The sequence below is a fragment of the Triturus cristatus genome, chromosome 7, assembly GCF_964204655.1.
Source record: "Triturus cristatus chromosome 7, aTriCri1.1, whole genome shotgun sequence".
Taxonomy (NCBI): domain Eukaryota; kingdom Metazoa; phylum Chordata; class Amphibia; order Caudata; family Salamandridae; genus Triturus; species Triturus cristatus.
In genome coordinates, this window is record NC_140590.1 from 1,225,184,328 (window position 1) to 1,225,204,334 (window position 20,007).

General features: G+C 44.4%; 1 protein-coding gene across 2 annotated transcripts in view; it reads left to right on the forward strand.

The window, feature by feature from the left end:
- The window catches only part of LOC146811658 (serine protease 33-like), a 275,395-nt gene extending 257,871 nt beyond the window's left edge, over positions 1-17,524 (forward strand). Inside the window, exons 4-5 of one of the 2 annotated variants that reach the window (XM_085618629.1) lie at positions 13,873-14,012; positions 16,953-17,517. In XM_085618629.1, coding sequence (XP_085474755.1) covers positions 13,873-14,012; positions 16,953-17,288 — 476 coding nt within the window. In that variant the 3' untranslated portion in view covers positions 17,289-17,517. Of the gene's footprint in view, positions 1-13,872; positions 14,013-16,952 lie in introns of both variants that reach the window. The other variant, XM_085618630.1, reaches the window with a different exon arrangement.
- The last annotated feature ends 2,483 nt before the right edge of the window (positions 17,525-20,007 follow it).

Sequence of the window (20,007 nt, forward strand, 5' to 3'; positions counted from 1 at the left end):
CACCCTTCCTCTCTGATCCCACATAAATCACCTACGGAGTCCCACAGGGGTTATCTCTGAGCCCGACCCTCTTCAACATCTACGTAGCCCCCTCTCCGCCATCGTCCGACAACATGTCCTCAACATCGTATCCTACGCTGATGACACCACCACCGCCAGACTCAACTTCCAGAAATGAATGCATGACGTCGAAGTCTGGATGACCAACAGCTGCCTGTAGCTCAACGCCGAGAAGACACTTGTCCTCGTCCTTGGAACCACATCTTCAGCATGGGACAACAACTGGTGTCTGCCATCCTCGGAAGCCCACCTACCCCCTCAGACCATGCCAAAAACCTCGGCATCGTACTCGACTCATCCCTCACCATGAACCAACAGGTCTACACCGTCACCTCTAGCTGCTTCAACACCCTCCGCATCCTTCACAAGACCTTCAAATGGAGCCTCCCGGAGTCAAGGAAGACAGTCACACATGCACTCATCACCAGCGGATTGGACTAATGAAACGCATACAATGCTGGCATTTACAAGTCCCTACTTCGCAAACTCCAGACTCATCCTCGGCATCCCCCGGCACAAACACATCAGCTAACACCTACGTAGACTCCACTGGCTCCCCGTGGTGAAAAGAGTCACCTTCAAAATCCTCACTCACGCCGACAAAGGCCTACACAACAATGGACCCAAACACCTCAACGACAGAATCAACTTCCACATACCCAAATGAGACATCCGATCTCCAAACTCGCACTGGACGAAACCCCGGGCATCCACAGAGCCAGAGCAGGTGGCAGATCCTTCTCCCATATTGCATCCAAGACCTGGAATGAGCTGCCGGCTGACATTAGACACGCCCCCTCCCTGAACACCTTCAGGAAGACCCTCAAGACCTGGCTCTTCAGCTAACAGTTCTGCACCCCCTCCTCAGCGCCTTGATAGCCTCATGGGTGAGTAGCGCACTTATAATTCCCCTGATTGATTCATTGATTGAGTTATCATCATGTGATGATTGTTCCTCTTCTTCACTGCTTGAGGTGGTGGGGCAACGCTCTTCCACCATAGTGGAAGAACCGCCACGGGGTGTGTGTCATCTACGTGTGTTAGACATGAGTGACTCACCCCCGGCCTTCTTGCGCTACGCGTCCCACCTTCTCCTTACCTGGACATTGACACCGTGGCACAATCCACTGCACTCTCTCCAAATCTGTGACTCAGCCAGCAGGAGCCTCAGCCAGGTTTGATTTCAGTCGGCTGGGTACAGCAGTTGCCGCCTAGTACGCTGGTGGACCTCCTGATTCAGTTGATGCAGCAGGGTCCCTTTAGCCGTGAAGGCACGGCTCTCACGCCACACAACTTCACTGTTGCACAGGGGCCTCAGCCTCCACAACGTACGGCCAGCCCAACATCATCCAGCCTGTGATGATGGGAGACAGCACACACCGTTGATAATCTCCTCCGTGCACCCCGGTGTAGTGGTGGATTGTTGTATCTGATGCGGACCGCACTACGTTGGTGCGCAGGAGCGCCTCTACCATTAACTGCTCCAAGGGTCGCAAGGCAGTCTTCTCACACAGGTCAGCTACGTGGCTCCAAGCGACCTGCCAGACTTCACCACCAGGTACTGGCGATCGTCATGAATCAATGTCTCCCGCCACGGCTCATTGACTCCACAGCTCCTCCACATCCCACTCCAGGCTCCAGACGCAGGTCCAGGTAGGCATCCAGGCTTAAGACGCAGGTCCAGCGGGGCATCAAGGCTCCAGACGCAGGTCCAGCGGGGCATCCAGGCTCCAGACGCAGGTCCAGGGAGGCATCCAGGCTCAAGGTATTCATTAAGCAATTTAGTATAAGTGTTTTAAGAGTAATTTCCTCTAGATAAATTGACATGCAGTTCTTTGTCATCCAACAAGTCCAGCTACTATCTACAGACTGTGGTGTTTTAGGAACAACTGGGGATTAAGTCTCCACTGACCTAGATGTAGGTGAATATAATCCTAAAAGGAAAACAATTAGTACTTCAACTACGACAATTAATATATGCCTGCTATTATGTACCTACATCTACTGGGGTTAGGGTAGTTTCCATTACTTCTCTAGAACAGACCCTTGCATGAAATACAGCAGCAGCAGAGTCTTCTCTGTTGGTTTCCACCTGTGGAAAGTGCAAAACAAAGTTCACATGAATGTGGCAACATTTATTTACAAAATCTTTGTTAGACTTCCTTAGCCCTACTCAGTGTTCTCCGAAATGACACCCTTTTGTTCCGTCAGCAGACTCGGGCCTAGTGACTCTTCTTGTTTCTTCTACAAATCTATATTAATGTCTCTGATGAAGGTACAGTTCATATTCACTGATGAACTGATATCTAGTAGAGCATGGAACAAGGTAGCCGCAAACGAATTACAAGAAGTACTACCGTCCACCTCGTTTAATAATCCAACAGACATAGACGAGGCTCCAATATACAAACTGGCTGGAATCAGCCGGAAATGTACTTGCCCCAAAGAAAATCCATCGATCTAACAGAACACAACCTTCCTCCCCATTGTATACCCAAGAGCTTAGAGACCAAAAATTGGTCTGTAAGCATCTAGAGAGAGCCTGGCGAAGGGAATATAAGGACAAAGAAAAAAACGAATATAAAGCAGGCCTAGCCAAGTATTAAAAAATGCTATAAGACACAAAACAAGATTTTTATATGAACAAAATCAACTCAGCCAAAATCTCCACAAAAAAACTTTTTAAAACAGTATCTGCCTTAGCCTATCCAGCCCCTCCGCCCATCCTGGCCAATCAGGAACTGTGTGACAAAATCGCAAACTTTTTCTTTGAAAAAGTTGATGCCATCTTTTCATCCTTCAATAATACTAAGATTAATACGTCAACCACACACCCTCCTGAGGTAGAGACAGGATTTAATCCTGGAACATTTTTAACCGAGTTTGCCAAAGTCACCACAATAGACATCTCCAACGCTCTGCTGAAAGTGAAAACATGTTCGCCATCCGACCCATGCTCAGTCTCATTTTTAAAACGAGCAGCTGAGCCTGTTGTCTCCACTCTGACCTCCATTATTAATGCCATGTTTGGGGAAGGATATTTTCCCAAACTCTGGAAGGAAGCATTGATACTACCCTTGCTCAAAAACCCGAGTCTGGACCCTAAAAACGGGAATGATTACAGACTTATTTACCGACTTCCCCTTCCCGCAAAAATTGCAGAGAAGGTTATGAATGATCAACTCAGCTCCTTCATGGAAAAAGCTCAGGTATTAGACATTATGGCTTTCGCACTGGCCATAGTACAGAAACTGCACTGCTCCAATCGACAGAAGAAATCAGAGCCATTATAGATCAGGGAGGAAAAGCAGCCATGATAATGTTCGATCTCTCTGCGGCCTTTGACACGGTCCATCACGCTTTGCTGATGGACCAGCTGCGGGAGATCGGAGTACATGGTCAGGCATGGAGACTACTGAAATAATTTCTGTCAGATAGACAACAGACAGTTACCCTGGGGGAATTTGCCACTAAACCTTACTCTCTCCCCTGTGGGGTCCCCCAGGGGTCATCATTATGCCCCGCACTTTTTAATGTGTACGTTTCACTTCTGGCTCCCCTGATTGTATCTTTCGGTTTTAATTTGACCTCATACGCAGACGACACCCAAATTGTGGTGTCACTAAGGCCAGGAGAATTGCAAGGAACAGCATCCAGATTTCATGATTGCATGATAGCAGTGGGGAACTGGATGGCCCAAAATTATCTTAGATTGAATTCCAGTAAGACGGAGGTCGTTTTATTCAGCAATGATGCTAACTTCTGATCCCCGGAATGGTGGCCAGACACATTAGGTCCTCTTCCCACGCCGGTCAAAAAGGCTAAAAACTTGGGAGTCTGGATAGACAACAAACTCAACATCAAGGATGAGATGAACGCAGTAGTCTCTTCAACCTCATTCATTCTAAAAGCCTGTAAGAAAATCCTGCCAGTCCTGCCCAAAGATAGACATCAAATAATCGTCACGACTTTAGTAGTGTCCAGACTGGATTATTGCAACAGTTTATATGTTAACATCCAGGAAGGACTAATACAAAATTACAACTCCTGCAGAATGCTGCAGCCAGATTGCTGACTGGCACCCCCAAACATGCCTCCATATCAGCAGAAATCAGAAGGCTCCATTGGCTGCCAGTGCGAAAAAAGTACAGTTTAAGGCTCTGTGTACAGTATACAAGGCACTCAATCAAACTGGACCCAACCATCTCAAAAAACAATTCCAATGGTACAAACCAACCCGATGTTTCCTCTCTTCTGACGCTAAACTAGTGGCGGTACCTTTTGTAAAAAAAAAAAGCCAATTGGGGGGGAAGAAGCTTCACTGTCGGGGCTGCTAAGGCATGGAATGAACTTCTGATGCATCTTAGGGGCATGCCAAGCCTACTGGCCTTTAGAAAGGCTTTGAAGACTTTGCTCTTTGCTAGCTAGGCTCAATTACTGCTTTACTTCCCCTCTCTCACATTTTGACCCAGGTAGGACTTCATGCAGCGCCAGAACACCCTCGGGTAGCAGTTCGCGCTTTAGAAATATCAACATCAATAACATTAACATTAACATAACATAATCACATCCAGAATGAAATGTCTCAGTCTGTTTGATGGTAAAGCAAATTCAAAATGTAGTTCGCTCAGAATGTTCAGTTCAAGGAATCAGGTGAAAAGTACCTCCGACAGGGCATTCTAGCTCTTTTTGATCTCCTATGTGCAAGTCCTTCACCTTCTCTGTCAATCAAATCAGAATTCTACTTATCCTCTGCAATAGTTGGAAGCCCCCATTTATCTGGCAGATTCAGTCTCAAGCTTTCTTAATTTCTCAGCTAGTGTTCTTCAGCTTCCAATCATGCTTCTACAACACTAGGCCCTTCGAGAGGGTCCAGATCTGTGTCAGTCACCACCACAGGACTAGAATTTTCTGTTTCAGCTCCAACAGTTGACTCATCAAGACCCTGCTCAGGTCAAACAAGTGTTGTTTTGGGCTCTTCCTGGTCCCCTACAATGAGACTAACCTGCTCTCGTGGTCTCTGAACCACCACTGGCACTTCTGGGAGAAGTGCTTTTACATCATCAAGGGTACATAGAACTCTACAAGTGTGCACAGCATGCACCCAGGCGGGGACACTGCCGTATTTCACAGCAGTTAAGGTAACTAGGATCACCTGATAAGGTCCACAATAGCGGGGCTCCAGACAACTCTTGCTCACAAGTTTGTTCACCAAGACCTAGTCGCTGGGACTAAGGTCATGACATTGCTCCTGAGGCAGACTTTGCCTGCTTCAGTCTGGTGAGACACAGAATGCACGACGTCAACCAGTCCTTTACAGTAAACAAGAACGATTTCATCTGTGATGATCACAAGCACATTTACGTGTACAACTGGCAGTCTCATTGCTCTGCCCATGTTGATTTGATGGGGGACAATCCTGTCCTCCGATCAGGAATGCTGCGAAGACTTATAAACACATGAGGCAAAGCATCAGGCCACTTCAAGGACGTGGAAGCACACACTTCTGCTTGTCTGGATTTCAGCATGCCATTAACTTGTTCCACTAGACCTGATCCCTCAGGCCGATAGCTACAATGAAGTCTTTGGGCAACTTGTAAAGCTGCAAACAACATTCTCAGGATCTCATTGTTTAAGTGTGTCCCTCGGTCTGAATCTAGAGAAGCTGGTAACTCGAAGCAAGGTGTTAACTCTCTCACCAACAGTTTAGCTACTGTGAGAATGTCATACCTCTTAGACCAGTAAGCTTCAACCCATTGTGAAAAAATACACACAATATCTCAGCCCATTGCACACAGGTATCTCAATAAATTCAAACTGCACCCTGTTGAGTGGCCCACCTAATTTTCCTATGTTGCTCATTGTTACTGGAGTTCTCTTTCCTACATTCAACTGTTGACACAAAACACATCTATGTCAGAATACTTCAGCCATCAATCTGAATTAGGGGTTATACCATGTCTGCCTAAGCAAGTGTATCATGGCATCCCTCCCTTCATGAGTAGGACAGTGATATTGCCTAGCCATTTGTGGCAAAAGACTATTTGGCAACACAGGTCTTCCATCTCCTGAAACCCAAATGTTTCCCATCATCTTTCTTGGCACAACTTGCTCTCATCTGACTTTGCTGTTCTGCCTTTTACACCTCTTCCTGAAGCCTCTTAACCTCCTCCCACATATCAGCAGTTGCTAACAAAAGATTGTAATTGGTCTCATCAGTTCCATCATTCATATATTCTCCATTAACGGTACAGGCATTATGGGCACAATACTTTGCAACAACCTCGTCAGCATAAATGTTTACCACTGTCACATAATCGTCTCCCTTACAGTGTGCAGAGCATTTCACAACCACAACTTGGCAGGCATTTACAACACTTCAAGATGTTTCCTCACGTGCTCACTCTTTCAGATGGGGGACCTTGAAGAGATCATAAATCTCCATTGGGACCATGACTGTCTGAAGTCATGCAGGACACCAAAGCCATATTGACTATCAGTGAAAATTGTCCCCTTCAGCTGGTCTGAAACACAACATGCTCTGGTAAGATCAATCAATGTATCCACTTTTGCGTAGAATACTCCTTGAAGCTAGGAAGCTTCAATTTCTCCTGAAACTGTACAGACTGCATAAGCAGCTCTTAAATTTCCTACATGGTCTCACAAACACAAGCAATCCACAAACATAATCAAATTCAGGTAGTGGCTTATCTTGTATTTCTGGCATTGGTGGACAGTTCAGTGATATCGGCACAGTCATGCTCCACTTTACTATCATCATTGCCATACTCTGGAAGGGGCTGCAAAGTAGCAGGATTCAAAAAAGCACAAACCTTCAGTGTGTCATTCTCAGCAACAAGTATGATTTCCTCAGACTTGATAAGGTGACTGTGTGTTTAGTGCTGTGTTTGGGTTCTGGCCAACAATATGTCAACAGAATGGGGAGCAAAGGCAGTCAATAGATCACCCATCACAATGCTTTCACACCCATCTAAGCAGGCACATGTGGCCAACATAGATTGGAGACATCCGGGTAGCGCTGCAGCTACCAGGTCAAGTGTAGCAGAGAAATATGGGACAGGTCTGCGGGTACCCCAATGCATTTGTCTAAACACTGAGAGAGCACAGCCCTCCCTATCACTGCAGAAAAGAGCAAAAGGTTTTTTGTAATCAGGCATTCCCAATGCTGGGGTACAACAGAGACTTTCTCTCAGCTCTAGGAAGACAACCAAGCAATCTTTATCAAAGGGTACCGGATCCGACACATCCTTGTGTGTTAGCCTCTCTAAAGGCTTAGCCACTAGGGAAAAGTTGGGCATCAACTGACTACAGTAGCCCACCATTCCCAAAACATCCTGACTTCTCACTGTATTGTTGGCGGGTTCAGTTGCATAATCACCGAGATTCTTTCCTGGGACACCTTCCTTGCTCCTTTCTCAATGTGATGTCTGAGGTATAGGACCTCTTTTGGACAATATTGTTACTTACTTACATACTTCATGTCCATTCTCAGCCAAGTGATTCAATAGGGCAATAGTATCACTCTTACAAGCTTCTAGTGTATTTTTTGCAACCAACAAGTAGTCAATGTATTCCACTAGGATGGAGTTACAGGGCATGATCCAGGACTCTAGATTTTTTAAGGATCTGGATGAATACTCCTAATACCCTTGTGGGACTCGGCACCATACCAAAACATGGTTGCCGAACTAAAATGCAAAGAAGAACTGAATGTCCTCATGCAATGGTATGGAGAAGAAAGCCTAGCAAAGGTTGATGACAGTGAACCACTCAGCCTCACTTAGAATCCGAAATACAATCACAGCTGGACCATGGGGCAACAAGGAGCAACTATAGTGTTGATCTTTCTGAAATCCTAAACAATGTGGTACTTGCCGCTAGGCTTCCATAAGCCCATGATGAGTGAATTACATGGACTCCCCATAATCTCCTTTAAAATGCCTTGTTGGATCATTGACTCAATCACTGGAGTAATCGCAGCAATAGTTTCAGGGGTCAGATTATATTGCAGGGTTCTTGGGTATTCAACATTGGGCTTTATTTGTAAACAGACAGGCTCCACTTCTTTGACAAGTCCAATGTCTTTTTCTGAAAAATCTCAAACTTCTGGCTTCACTGTGTCTCTGAGATCTGGGGGTAACCTAACACTTGTCATCGTAGCAAACCGTTCAATTGCTGAACTTTGATTGACCAATTTAAAGACCACATCCTCATCATGAGTCTGGAACTCCACACCCTTTGGTGTGCAGTAAATGGTGCAATTCAATTTGCACAAGTAACGTCCCAACAGACTACCAGGTACCTCGAATCACATACCATCCGTTGGTGATTCTCCCCAAATAACCCTATTTTTACCGGCATTTCCTCTGTTATGGAGCTTGCCATTTGCATATTTGCAATTCTTACAACTTGGATTCTTTTTCCCCAGAGGGGTAGGTTTTGAACATCTACTATTCTAACAATAAATCATGTAGCACCAGTCTCGATAAAAAATTATACGGGGTGGCCAGTCACCTCACCGTCTATGAATAAACTACTCTGGTCTACCTCCAATGCTGTGCCAAGCCTCCCCCTCAGGCACGGCACCGTCAGGCAGACTGATAAGAGCCATTGATCCTGACTGTATCAAACAGGTAATACTGTTAGAACAGGTAATGGTTCTGGAAGGCATTCTGATTCACATTTGGAACTTGGTTATAACTGAATCTGGAGCAATTCGCATTTTGCTTTGGTATCAGGGGTTGTGGAACTTGCATCACTGGAGCTTGGGGCACACTGAACTTCTGCCCTCTTGGTCTCTACGCATTCTCTGACCACACAGGGTCATTACTCTGGGGATGCACTAATACTGAGTTTTGAATCTGATTAGCAGGATTAGCAAGATTAAGAAAATGACTTTCACACTTCCAATGCGCTAACTTATTGCAATAGTGACAAGGGTTTGTTTTCTGCAAAGTAACTGCATCAATCCCAGTACTTGGATCAATCGGAACACCATCACTTCTACCTTGTGATCAGAATCCATCTCCACTTTGCATCTCAGGAACTCCCTGCTGATACACACCTTGCCTAGGAACAACATTTCCTACAAAAGGCTGATTATGATTGACCCTCTGAGCACCTTTCATTTGTGCAACGATCAATTTCTCTTTCAATATCTTTTGCATATTTCTAATTCATCATTACAATACATGGCATATTTCAAGATCTTATCAACCGATGTATTCTGCCAACAAATGAAATGCTGCTGAATCATCATACAAATTTCAGGTCTCGATCCTGTCACTAACCTTGACAAAAATGTCCCATAACTTTAGGTTCAAGAGTCTCCATCCCACTATACTGCTTGAACACCTGCAACAATCTGCACAACAAGTCATGTCCCAACAGACTACCAGATACCTCGAATCTAACCCTGGGCGTAGTTTGCATAGTAGCACTACGCGTAGCTACGCGAAGTGCACTTCGCACTACGCGAAATACGCGTAGCGCTATGCGAACTGCGTAGTGCGCTGTTCGGGATGAATGCACAGTGCCGGATGCTTGCCCGCATTGTGCAATCATTGAAAACGGCATCTCGCACAGTGCGAGCTGTCGTTTTCTGCTGCTCGAGTAGATTTTTACTCGAGCGGCAGCTTTCTCAACGTGGACTGGTAGTTTCTCATCGCGAATGGTCGCGAGCATACGCGACCACTCGCAATGAGAAACCTGACCTCCCCGCGTTGAGAATCTCGCCGGGAGGTTTATTTTCCACGCTCGCGATTGCCAACTTGATGTTGCTGATTGCGAACAAGGAAAAAGTCTCACCGGGATGTCATTTTGCTCGCTTGCGGTCGCCAACTTGACGTTGAGGACTGCGAGCGAGCAAAAAATGCCAACTACACTACGCTACGCCTGTTTTGCACTGTGCTACGTGCAATTCGCGTAGCGCGAAGTAGCACAAACTACGCAAACTACGTGAGTGTAGCGTAGTTGGCTGCCCAGGGTTACTCGACTCACATACCACGAATTGGTGATTCCCCCAAATAACCCTATTTTTACCTGCATTTCCTCTGATATTAGACTTGCTGTTAGCATATTTGTGATTCTTACAACTTGGATTATTTTTCCCGAGAGTGGTAGGGTTTGAACCTCTGCTATTCTAACAACAAATTGTTTAACACCAGTATCGATAAACAATTATACGGGGTGGCCATTCACCTCACCATCTACGAATAGACCACTCTGGTCTACCTCCAAGGATGTGCCAAGCCTCCTCCCTCAGGCACCGTCAGGTGGACTGATCAGAGCCATAGTTCCTGACTGTATCAAACAAGTAATACTGTAGGGACAGGTTATGGTTCTGTAAGGCATTCAGATTCACATTTGGAACTTGGTTACAATTGAATCTGGAGCAATTCACATTTTGCAGTGGCATCAGGGGTTGTGGAACTTGCATCACTGGAGCTTGGGGCAAACTGAATTTCTGCCCTCTTGTTCGCTACGCGTGCTGTGACTACACAGGGTCATTGCTCTGGGGATGTTCTAATCCTGAGTTTTGAATCTGATTAGCAAGATTAGCAGGATTAAGATGATGACATTCCCACTTCAAATGCCCCAACTTATTGCAATAGTGACAAGGGTTTGTTTTCTGAAAAGTAGCTCCATCAATCCCAGTACTTGGATCAATCGGAACACCATGACTTCTACCTTGTGATCGGAATCCATCTCCACTTTGCATCACAGGAACTACCTGCTGATACACTCCTTGCCTAGGAACAACATTTCCTACAAAAGGCTGATTCTGACCGCCTCTCTGAGCACCTTTCAGTTGTGCAACCATCAATTTCTCTTTCAAATTCTTTTGCTTTATTTGTATTTCATCATTACAATACATTGCATATTTCAAGATCTTATCAACGATGTATTCTGCCAACAAATCAAATGCTGCTCAATCATCATACTAATTTCAGGTCTTGATCCTGTCACAAACCTTGACAAAAATGTCCCATATCTTTGGATTCAAGAGTCTCCATCCCACTATACTACTTGAACACCAGCAACAATCTCTCATAAGAAACATGAATAGATTCTTTGGGCTCTTGGGTCGTCCTGCCAATCTTGAACCAATCAATGTCTTTGGGAGATACCTTTGATTTCAAAAATATCACCTGCTGATCATTTCTTCACCAAGCACGGCAGGCCTTTAGCCAGTGGATTTCTCATTGGCTCCTTCTCAGGCCAGTCTGTGACTATTACAGATTATGCTCACAAATCCCTTGGAACTACAATATCAGACAAAATATTCAAATCAATCCGCAAGACCTTTGGAATTTTAACAACAACCGTAGAGTTAACATAGGCACAAATCCCAGAACTCTTTCTCATCACGTTGTAGTTCATGCTCACTTGGGTGCCTCCCATCAAGTTAGAATTTGTGTTTACTGGTGCAGTAGTCACTCCATGATTCCTACTCACACCAGCACCACTTCCTCCTTCCACTTGGGTCTCATTATATAGATACATCCAGGAAACTATCACTAGAGTCACTATCACTGACCTCAATCATATTGTCTAGCACTTTTAGTTTCCCTTTCTTTTTCTTCTCCCTCCCTTTCTCAGATTCCTCATTTGTTACTGCCAGGGCACCTTCTTTCTCAGTGATCATGTGCCATTGGTTAAGCGAAATACATGTGTGAAGCCCTATGTTTATCATCATATAGTGACCTGGGGTATCTTTTGGTGGTGCCACTTCTCCCTCTCTAACAGATATTGTCACATTTCCCCTAATTAGATTTTGCATGGCCCTAAAACTGTTCATTTTCAACACTATTTGTCAGCAATCGCGATTTGAAATTTGTTCTGAACCAGGAAACAGTTATTTACTCACGATTCTCTTTCAGCAGCTACAGCCAATAACAGCACAGCACTCTATCCGATTGACAACCAATAAAAGCACGGCTCTACACCAACTAACCAATGTCAGCGTGGCACACTGTGACATCATTCTCACTTCTCGCAGCAGCTCGTCCTCCTTTACACTTTCACAAACACTATCTTCTCTATGCTAAGCACGCAACACAAAACGTAAAGCAATTTCAACAAATAACTTATCTGCGCCACTAAAGAATCAATAGTATTCAAACACAAAAGAAATACTATGGTACAGCATCTTTCAGCCTATTCTAATTCACACTCAAATGAAACGTTGACCTGCTGGGTTTCACCCGGATTAGTACAGCTTTTCCCTATGCACTAGGATTCCCTATACCAACCACACCTCACATTAACGTAAAGATAAATGTCCCCATCTCAATAATGCTGTTGACAATGTCTCATGATGAGCACCACAAAAACTTAGCAGACAATTACAATATTTTATTACCATCCGGGGATCTTGTTGGCCCTGCTAATAACTTTAACTTATCTTCATTAAGCATCACACTCACACAGCATTCAAAACATCTCCCAAAACACCACAAAATCTCCACAAAAATACAGCAAGCTAAGCATAAGCCACTGCAACGCCCGACCCTATTGATACTCACATCTCCAATGTTGCATCTCTCTCTTTAAACTGCTGGAACTCTGTCTATCCTTCAAATGAAATATGGGCTCAAAAGTAGGGGTGGGCGGAATTTGCGTAATCGCGTTACGCAAATCTCCGCGAAACGGCAAAAAATCTCCGCGAACACGCAGAAATTTCGCGAACACGCGGAATTGCTTGTTCGCGATACTTTTTTCCTGTTCGCGATCGCTGTTTGCGTGCTCGGGGTGAAATATCTCGCGAACACGCATATTGAGAACGCGAACAAGCAAAAAATTTCGCGAAGTCGCGGAATGCAGATTTTTGGGCAATTTCGTGTTCTCCGCGGAACGCGAAATTACCCAAATTCCGCAAATTCCGCGAACGGAACGGAATTTACCGCCCAGGCCTACTCAAAAGGTTGGGGCTTGGTCTGAGCAAATCTAAAAATGAGTATTCTAACTCCCTCTACTTCAGTAACTAACAATCCTCTTTTGCTACCATCTGATGGAGCACTCGCCCATTCTTAGCATTTCTCCTGTTTATAGACCTTTGTAGTTGTCTCACAGGTAAAGGGGAGTTAACATTAATCAAACATTTCAATCACACTGCAGCCCATCTGGCCACACCATGAGGAGCAGGGTTTGACTTGGGTAGGAGGGCCTCTCATTTGGAGGGTATGAGCAAGTTAACCTATGTACTGCTGTTACAGATGTTATGTGCCACACAAATACTGATCACCTTACATTGGAAAAATGCTGGGATTGTTCTACAGTTCCACAGAATGTGGCAGATACTAGCGATGGAAAACATGCACATAACTTGCTGGGTACAGAATCCAAGCTTTTAAAAGTATGGAACCCTTTTATCGTCCATTGCAGGAAACTCGAAAATGCTTGCTTTGTGCCTTTGCGCTTAAGGTTCTAAAATTGTTAGCATGAGGAAGAGAATCTTAGCACTACACAATATTGAAGAGAAGGCCCTACAATTTTCACATGTCTGAGGTGTGTATAAAAAATTAGTACGACTGAATAGACCAAGCTGGTGAGAGCAATTATTAAGTGAACTTCTCCCAAATGCAGCAGACAGGGGGGAGTGATGCTAAAGGTGGGGAAAGGTTTATAAATAGTTATTGGTTAGTTGGTATGTTATGTCTTATTGTAAGAAAACATTTGAATGCACAGAAAGTGGCCTGAAAAAATGAATATGGTCTATCTGTTGAACATTTACAGGAAAATTGCTTTGGGTAACCAAAGATACAATCATTGTTTTCATTTTCTCCACAGGTACTCTGCCTTATCCCTGGTATCTCCAGGAGGTGTCGGTGCCTATCGTTTCCACTGCAACATGCAAGACGTCATACCCTAATATACTATATGACATGATATGTGCTGGATACACACAAGGCAGAAAGGATGCTTGCCAGGTTAAGAAACCATGCCCACCTGACTCTATCTTCTTTGCTCCTGCCAACAATGATTTCTTTCTCTGCAGTCAATCTTATAAGATGTGTTTTTTTCCATGGTTTCAACTGCACCAAAATAAATGGTTGCACTGGGCACATATGGAGGGAAAGAAACTACCCTTGGTACATATGGAGAATTTGGCATTCAGAGAGAGAAGGGACTGCCCGCCACGATCAATGTTGCTCCTGTCAGGCTCTCGGTTGCAAAGATCAGTAGGAAACGAGGCCACTGGTTTCTCCAGTCTGATATGAAAAGGTGGCCATACAAGTTGCCTTGACTCTCCAGAGTATCTCATAAGGGTGTGCAAAATTTACATAATTTCTTTTCACATAATTAAGTAAAATTTCAGGAAAATTATGGAAAATTGCACGTAGTTACAGGAAATGCAAATCCAATATTTTTCACTATATTTTAGCATAGCATGTGTCCTCGTTTTATTTTTTTAACTCAAGGGCACATTTTCCACTTAAAAAATAACACACAAAAAAACTGTGCTGCAAACAACAGCTTCAAGCCTTCTGGTTATTTGCGTAGTTCCAAGCTTCAGTACATTTTACCACGAATGGCAGCATAATTACACAACGTGCCATAATTTGGGGATTTTTGTGTAACTAGCATAACCCAAAATGATGTGAATAACACCGGTAGAATTTAATTTCACCGAGGCCTAGTATCTCGGCTGAGCAGTCAAGGCCTAGTCGCATAGCACCTTTAAGACTGCTGGACTAAAGATACATCTTTTTGCATACAAAACAACACTTTAACAGAGCCTTAGAGCTATGGATATCTAGAATAAAAATAGGAACCAAAATATAGGGTTTATTAAAAAAGAAATAAAAGATCACAATTAAATACAGTACCCAAACTGAGAAACTATGTAGCACTCAATATACCTTGTTTGGAATCACTAATTGATCACAAATCCTATGTTGTTTCCTAGTTTTTAGAACAATGGGGATTGTTACTAAATAATAGATCAGTCAGTGGTGATGGAAAGAGGGCATTTAAGTAATTACGGGTAGGAAAACGTGCTTGGGCAATCAAGGACAGGCCGGACTGGCCGTTGGTGGCACCGGGCGTTTCTCCGATGGGCCGTCATGGTGGGAGCAGTTTTTGTAGCTGCAAAGTCGGCCCTGGACCCCTGTAACAAAAGTGGCAGGGTGAGACGGGAGTGGTGCTTTCCACTAGCACCCCCTTTAGCCCCCCCCCCCAGGGGGGCTGGCCGAGCTGTTTGCCAGGGCCGGTTTCGGTTCCCATTCCTGCCGTGGTCAAGGCAACTTAATAATGACAGGAAGAGGAATCAATGGATTCCTAGATTCACAAGACTCTTACGCTTTATTGTAAACTTCTAAATTAAGAGCCCAATAGCATTTCACCTCAGTATTGCACTGACGTACAAAGCACACTGCTACAGAAGCGCAGTGCCTGGACTCTAATGCATCTCTACTATAACACCTCCTCCCTGGAGGGCATTGCTCTCTATGTGCCTGCCACAATCTGCCAATGCACCTCCTTCCTGCTGTAATGGGCCTAAGCCACTGTAATAGTTCTATGTTATGTTATGTTACCGTTATTTACATTGTGCACGACTCCCCCCCGAAGACGTATCTCAGTGCAGTAGCCTTGAAAAAGGTACAACAGTCGGTTTTGAGTAACTTACTGAACTTAAGATGATCCAGACAGAAACATATATGAACTGGAAGGACATTCCAGTAAAAGGGGCCAGATAGGAGAATGCTCTACTCCCTGAACATGACTTTTTAATGTAAATGTACAGATATTTATATAGCGCAAATCACCAACCGGTCTCTAAGCGCTTGCTTAGGGAACCCATCCTGGTATTCCCCTGTGAGATAACCCAGCAGGGCATCCACAAGGTGAAAGCCAGGCATCCCGCCGCGAGGAGCCATTGTGGAGATTAAGCAAGCTATTGCCCAGAGTAGCAGAGTGTGAACCCATGAATCGAGTATGCACTGGAGCGAGAATTATCGAGTCCATGGACAATTTATGGACTCAAGACCCAGCTGAGCCGGGAATTGAACCCTGGTCCCAGGCTGACCTCTGCTTCCAGGTCTGCCTACTCTAACCAGTGAGCCACACTTCTCCACTACTAATCTGAGGGATTGTAGTCTTTTGGAGTCTCTGTACACAGTCACTACCCTAGATACTGCAGTTCACTACTACTGCTGGATTTAAAACTTGATTTCCTTCCAAATATGGTTACCTGTGCCATAACTCTGAGTCTACGCACTGTCCTGTGCCTGCCACAGGAGCTTGGGGGGGGGGGCTGCATTCTACCAGTAAGTCTCCCAGTAGCCTTGCTCCTGAGATCACTTATGCAAAAGTGACTCGTATCTTTTCATGAAGAACTTTTAGTGCTCAGATAGCTTTGAGCACAAAGAATTGTTTCTGAGATCAGCTGATACTGACAATGGGAGAATGGGTTGGCAAACTGCTCTGGAAATCTGAAAGACACAAAGCAGGAGGTTAGGGTGCAGATAATGCGAGTGAGGTCATTGTAATTAGGAGTTTGTGAATGTTGCCTAATTTGCTTTTGGGTAACTATGCAAAAATGATTTGAAGAGTTACACAAAATGTAAAACTGGCATTTAGAGCTATGTTTTAGTGTGAAACGTGTCAATTGTAGATGCAAAGACGCATTTTGTGCTTAAGAAAAATAGAGCAAAATCACAAGTGCCACAAACAACAGCTGCTTGCGTTCTGGTGATTGCATTGTTGCTGTGGTCTCGTGCTAAAAGCTTGCTGCAAACGTGGCAAAATTTGGTTTAATAGTGTAGTTTCGGGGATTTCGTGTAACAACCATCATATAAAATTTAGAAAATTACGCTGGTGTAATGGGAATCTCACTCAAACCTAATTGTATCCCTTTCTTATTGCAGGGAGATTCGGGCGGTCCCTTGGTGTGCAAATTTTCCAACACCTGGATTCTTGTTGGAATCGTGAGCTGGGGAACTGGATGCGCTATAGCCAATTTCCCTGGGGTCTACACCCGCGTCTCAGTCTATATCAACTGGATTACCCAAAATGCCCCGGGCCTTAATGCCTCAACAGTGAATACCGCATCCTATGCCGTACCTCAATCAATTACAACTCATGTTGGCTCAACTACTACAGTGACCTTTAAGAACAACAGCTGGGTACCACGTGCGTCCCTTCTCTTCCATGTGCTGCACTGTGTCCTATTGTTTGCTACTGTCCATTACTTCCCATCATAGGTGCTGCGTCTCTCCAAGAGTATCTCTGATCTGCTCTGCAGAGGACCACCTTCCGAGAACCTGGTTTATTTCACCAATGCACAGGCAACCGTTCCCCACCTTGATGGCTGCATCTCAGAAATCTCACTTCCCTTTAGAATGTATTAAAAAATGACATGGACTAACTTAATGATGAAAAATTGTCCTTATTTCATTAAGCAACTGGTGCTATGTAAAGTGCTCTGATACCCGATTCCGGTCAAGTTTGCGCTATATAAAACTCTGTACAATAAAAAATAAATAATTAGAACGTTTCACACTAAAGAATGCCAGATTTGGATGAAAAATGTGTGACTATGTAGAAGGACCAGTAAACCCACCACCAAATGCGGAAATAGCACATTTGGAGAGGTCTTTCCAGGCTAACCTCTATGCTACCTCACATTAGGCAGGGTCAGAGTGAAGATGCTGCCTTGGTCTGTCAGCAGTTGTAAATACACTTGTCAGCCAATTTTATTTTTCTGTTTACATCCCAAGCAGTCTGGTGCAGGTTCATCGCCATCTATATCTCTGCAATGGGCCCAATTGCAGACAAGGAAAAGGGGCTCCCAAGCCCCCACGAGAGGGTAGTTAAAGGCAGCCATCATAGGGGTGCAGAGGGGCCCTCTCAACCCTGGGTCCTGGTGCCACTGCACCTGCTGATCTATCAGCAGTGTAACCTTTGATTTCTTCCTAGTTGGTTTCAAAGAGTTTCAAAGACAGAATGGAAAAGATAATAGGCTGAGACGGAGCATACGTCAAGAGCCAACCCCCTTCCTATTTGTAGGTAAAGAAAAGTTCAATGGTGTCCCTCTAGTAAGCTATCCGCATGCAAATTATTAGCAAATGATCCGCCCATCAGCCAGTGAAAATGATTTTCTGACTTTAGTATTAACAGGGTGTTATCTATCGTTTTTATCTGGAACACACACTTAGTGCAGAACAGGACAAATTCTGACTTTCAACTCGTACTATCTTTAGTAGCAACAACATGACTTGCCTGGGCCTCCTAGTCCCAGTGCCCATAAAATGAGCCCCAGCGCGCGTCAGCAAGTGCCCCACCACTAGTCCCGGAGATTCCTGGCAAAAAACTGTTTGGAAGACATTTCTAGGGGTGTGTTTCAACTCTAACTGCTTGCATCAGGCCTCCCCATGCTTGAAAACCGAACACAGAAGTGTCTGCTTGAACAATTGGTAACTTCGATGATAGAACTAAAGTTAGGGTACCCAACACAGATAGCAAACACCCTCCACAGATAGAAAGGAAATCTCCGAGCACTCAATGAATCACTGATGATGTAGAGGTTGCAGTATCGACTGTTCTTTATTTGAACATCCAAACAGTCATTAACATTGCGCTTGTCTTCTAAATTCCTTGCCAACATGTGTTTCGTCTGTTACTTTGAATTTTAACAGCAGACTTCATCAGGGCTGAAATATAAAGATACCACTATCATAAAGAATGCGGAAAGGCCACAGAAGTCAAAGTGAGGAGGGATATTCTAGTATATCTAGTTCCATAACCAGGGTCAATCACCCATAACCAGGGTCAATCACCCAAGTGGTACCCAATACATTCCAGTTGATATTGCAAACACTGGAATTAGAGAAACATAAATTGGGGAGAAGTAAGATGTGAGAGAGTAGAAAAGATGTAATAATACCAGAGTCTCATCGACTTATTAGTAAAAGTACAAACTAACCACTGGTGTCCCTATACTCACGACAAGTGGTGGGTTCTGATTTGACACTTCACGTGGCGGCCATAATTAATGAAGCACGTAGCAACTGATTGATCTTTATCACGGGCACCACTTGTCTTGAGTCACAGTTAAGATGCCATGATATTATGATTTAATAGTGACAAACGCTATGCACCAATCAAACTATAGGATTATGGCAGTATTTCTAACAGTTGACCCCACAGTTACACCCGCTTCTAAACCAGTGCTAGATGTAAGGAGCTCGGAGTGACTTTTTAGCTCATTGGCTGTCAAACCCTGGCCCCCTTACAGCAGCGGGGGTTTTCAAATGATCAGCTTGTGGATCACCGCTGTTGCTGAATGAAGCATAATTGCTTCAAGAGAGAGCCTCATTTCCTTTCAGACTGCTGCCAATAATCTGCAACAGGCTGTACCTACCACCACCCTGATTGACTATATCAGCCTGTGGGGCAGAAAACGTCTTTTTCTGGAGGTAACCCACTGCCACAAAGGGCTATCCTTAGGATAAACTGCTGATAGTTTGTAAAGACTGGCATTCTTCTGTCTGCACTGGGCCTCACCCACTTTATAGCCAGTACTGTTCACTTTTTCTCCTTAGCAGAGATCAGCCTGCTATGGGTACCCACCAGGGTTTATTTTTGCAATTGTCATTCACTATGCTTTTTGGGGAGGCTATTTAAACTTTTTTATTTTAAAAAGTCTCCTCGTCTTGATTTGCCTTGTGGTTACATGGGGGGGAGAATATGACTCTTTACATCGCAGATTTTACTCCGCAATGCATTCACAGTGTGGTCGTTACAACGACCAAGTTGTCACAAGGCACTGCCATTACAACACAAGTCGTTACATCATAAATCATACTATTTCTTAGTCTAGAGCGCCATCTAGCGCATGTCGTTGTAACAACTTGCGTAGTAATGGCAGTGTGTTGTAACAACGCGGTCGTATCGACCGAGTTGTGTTTGCACTGGTGTAAA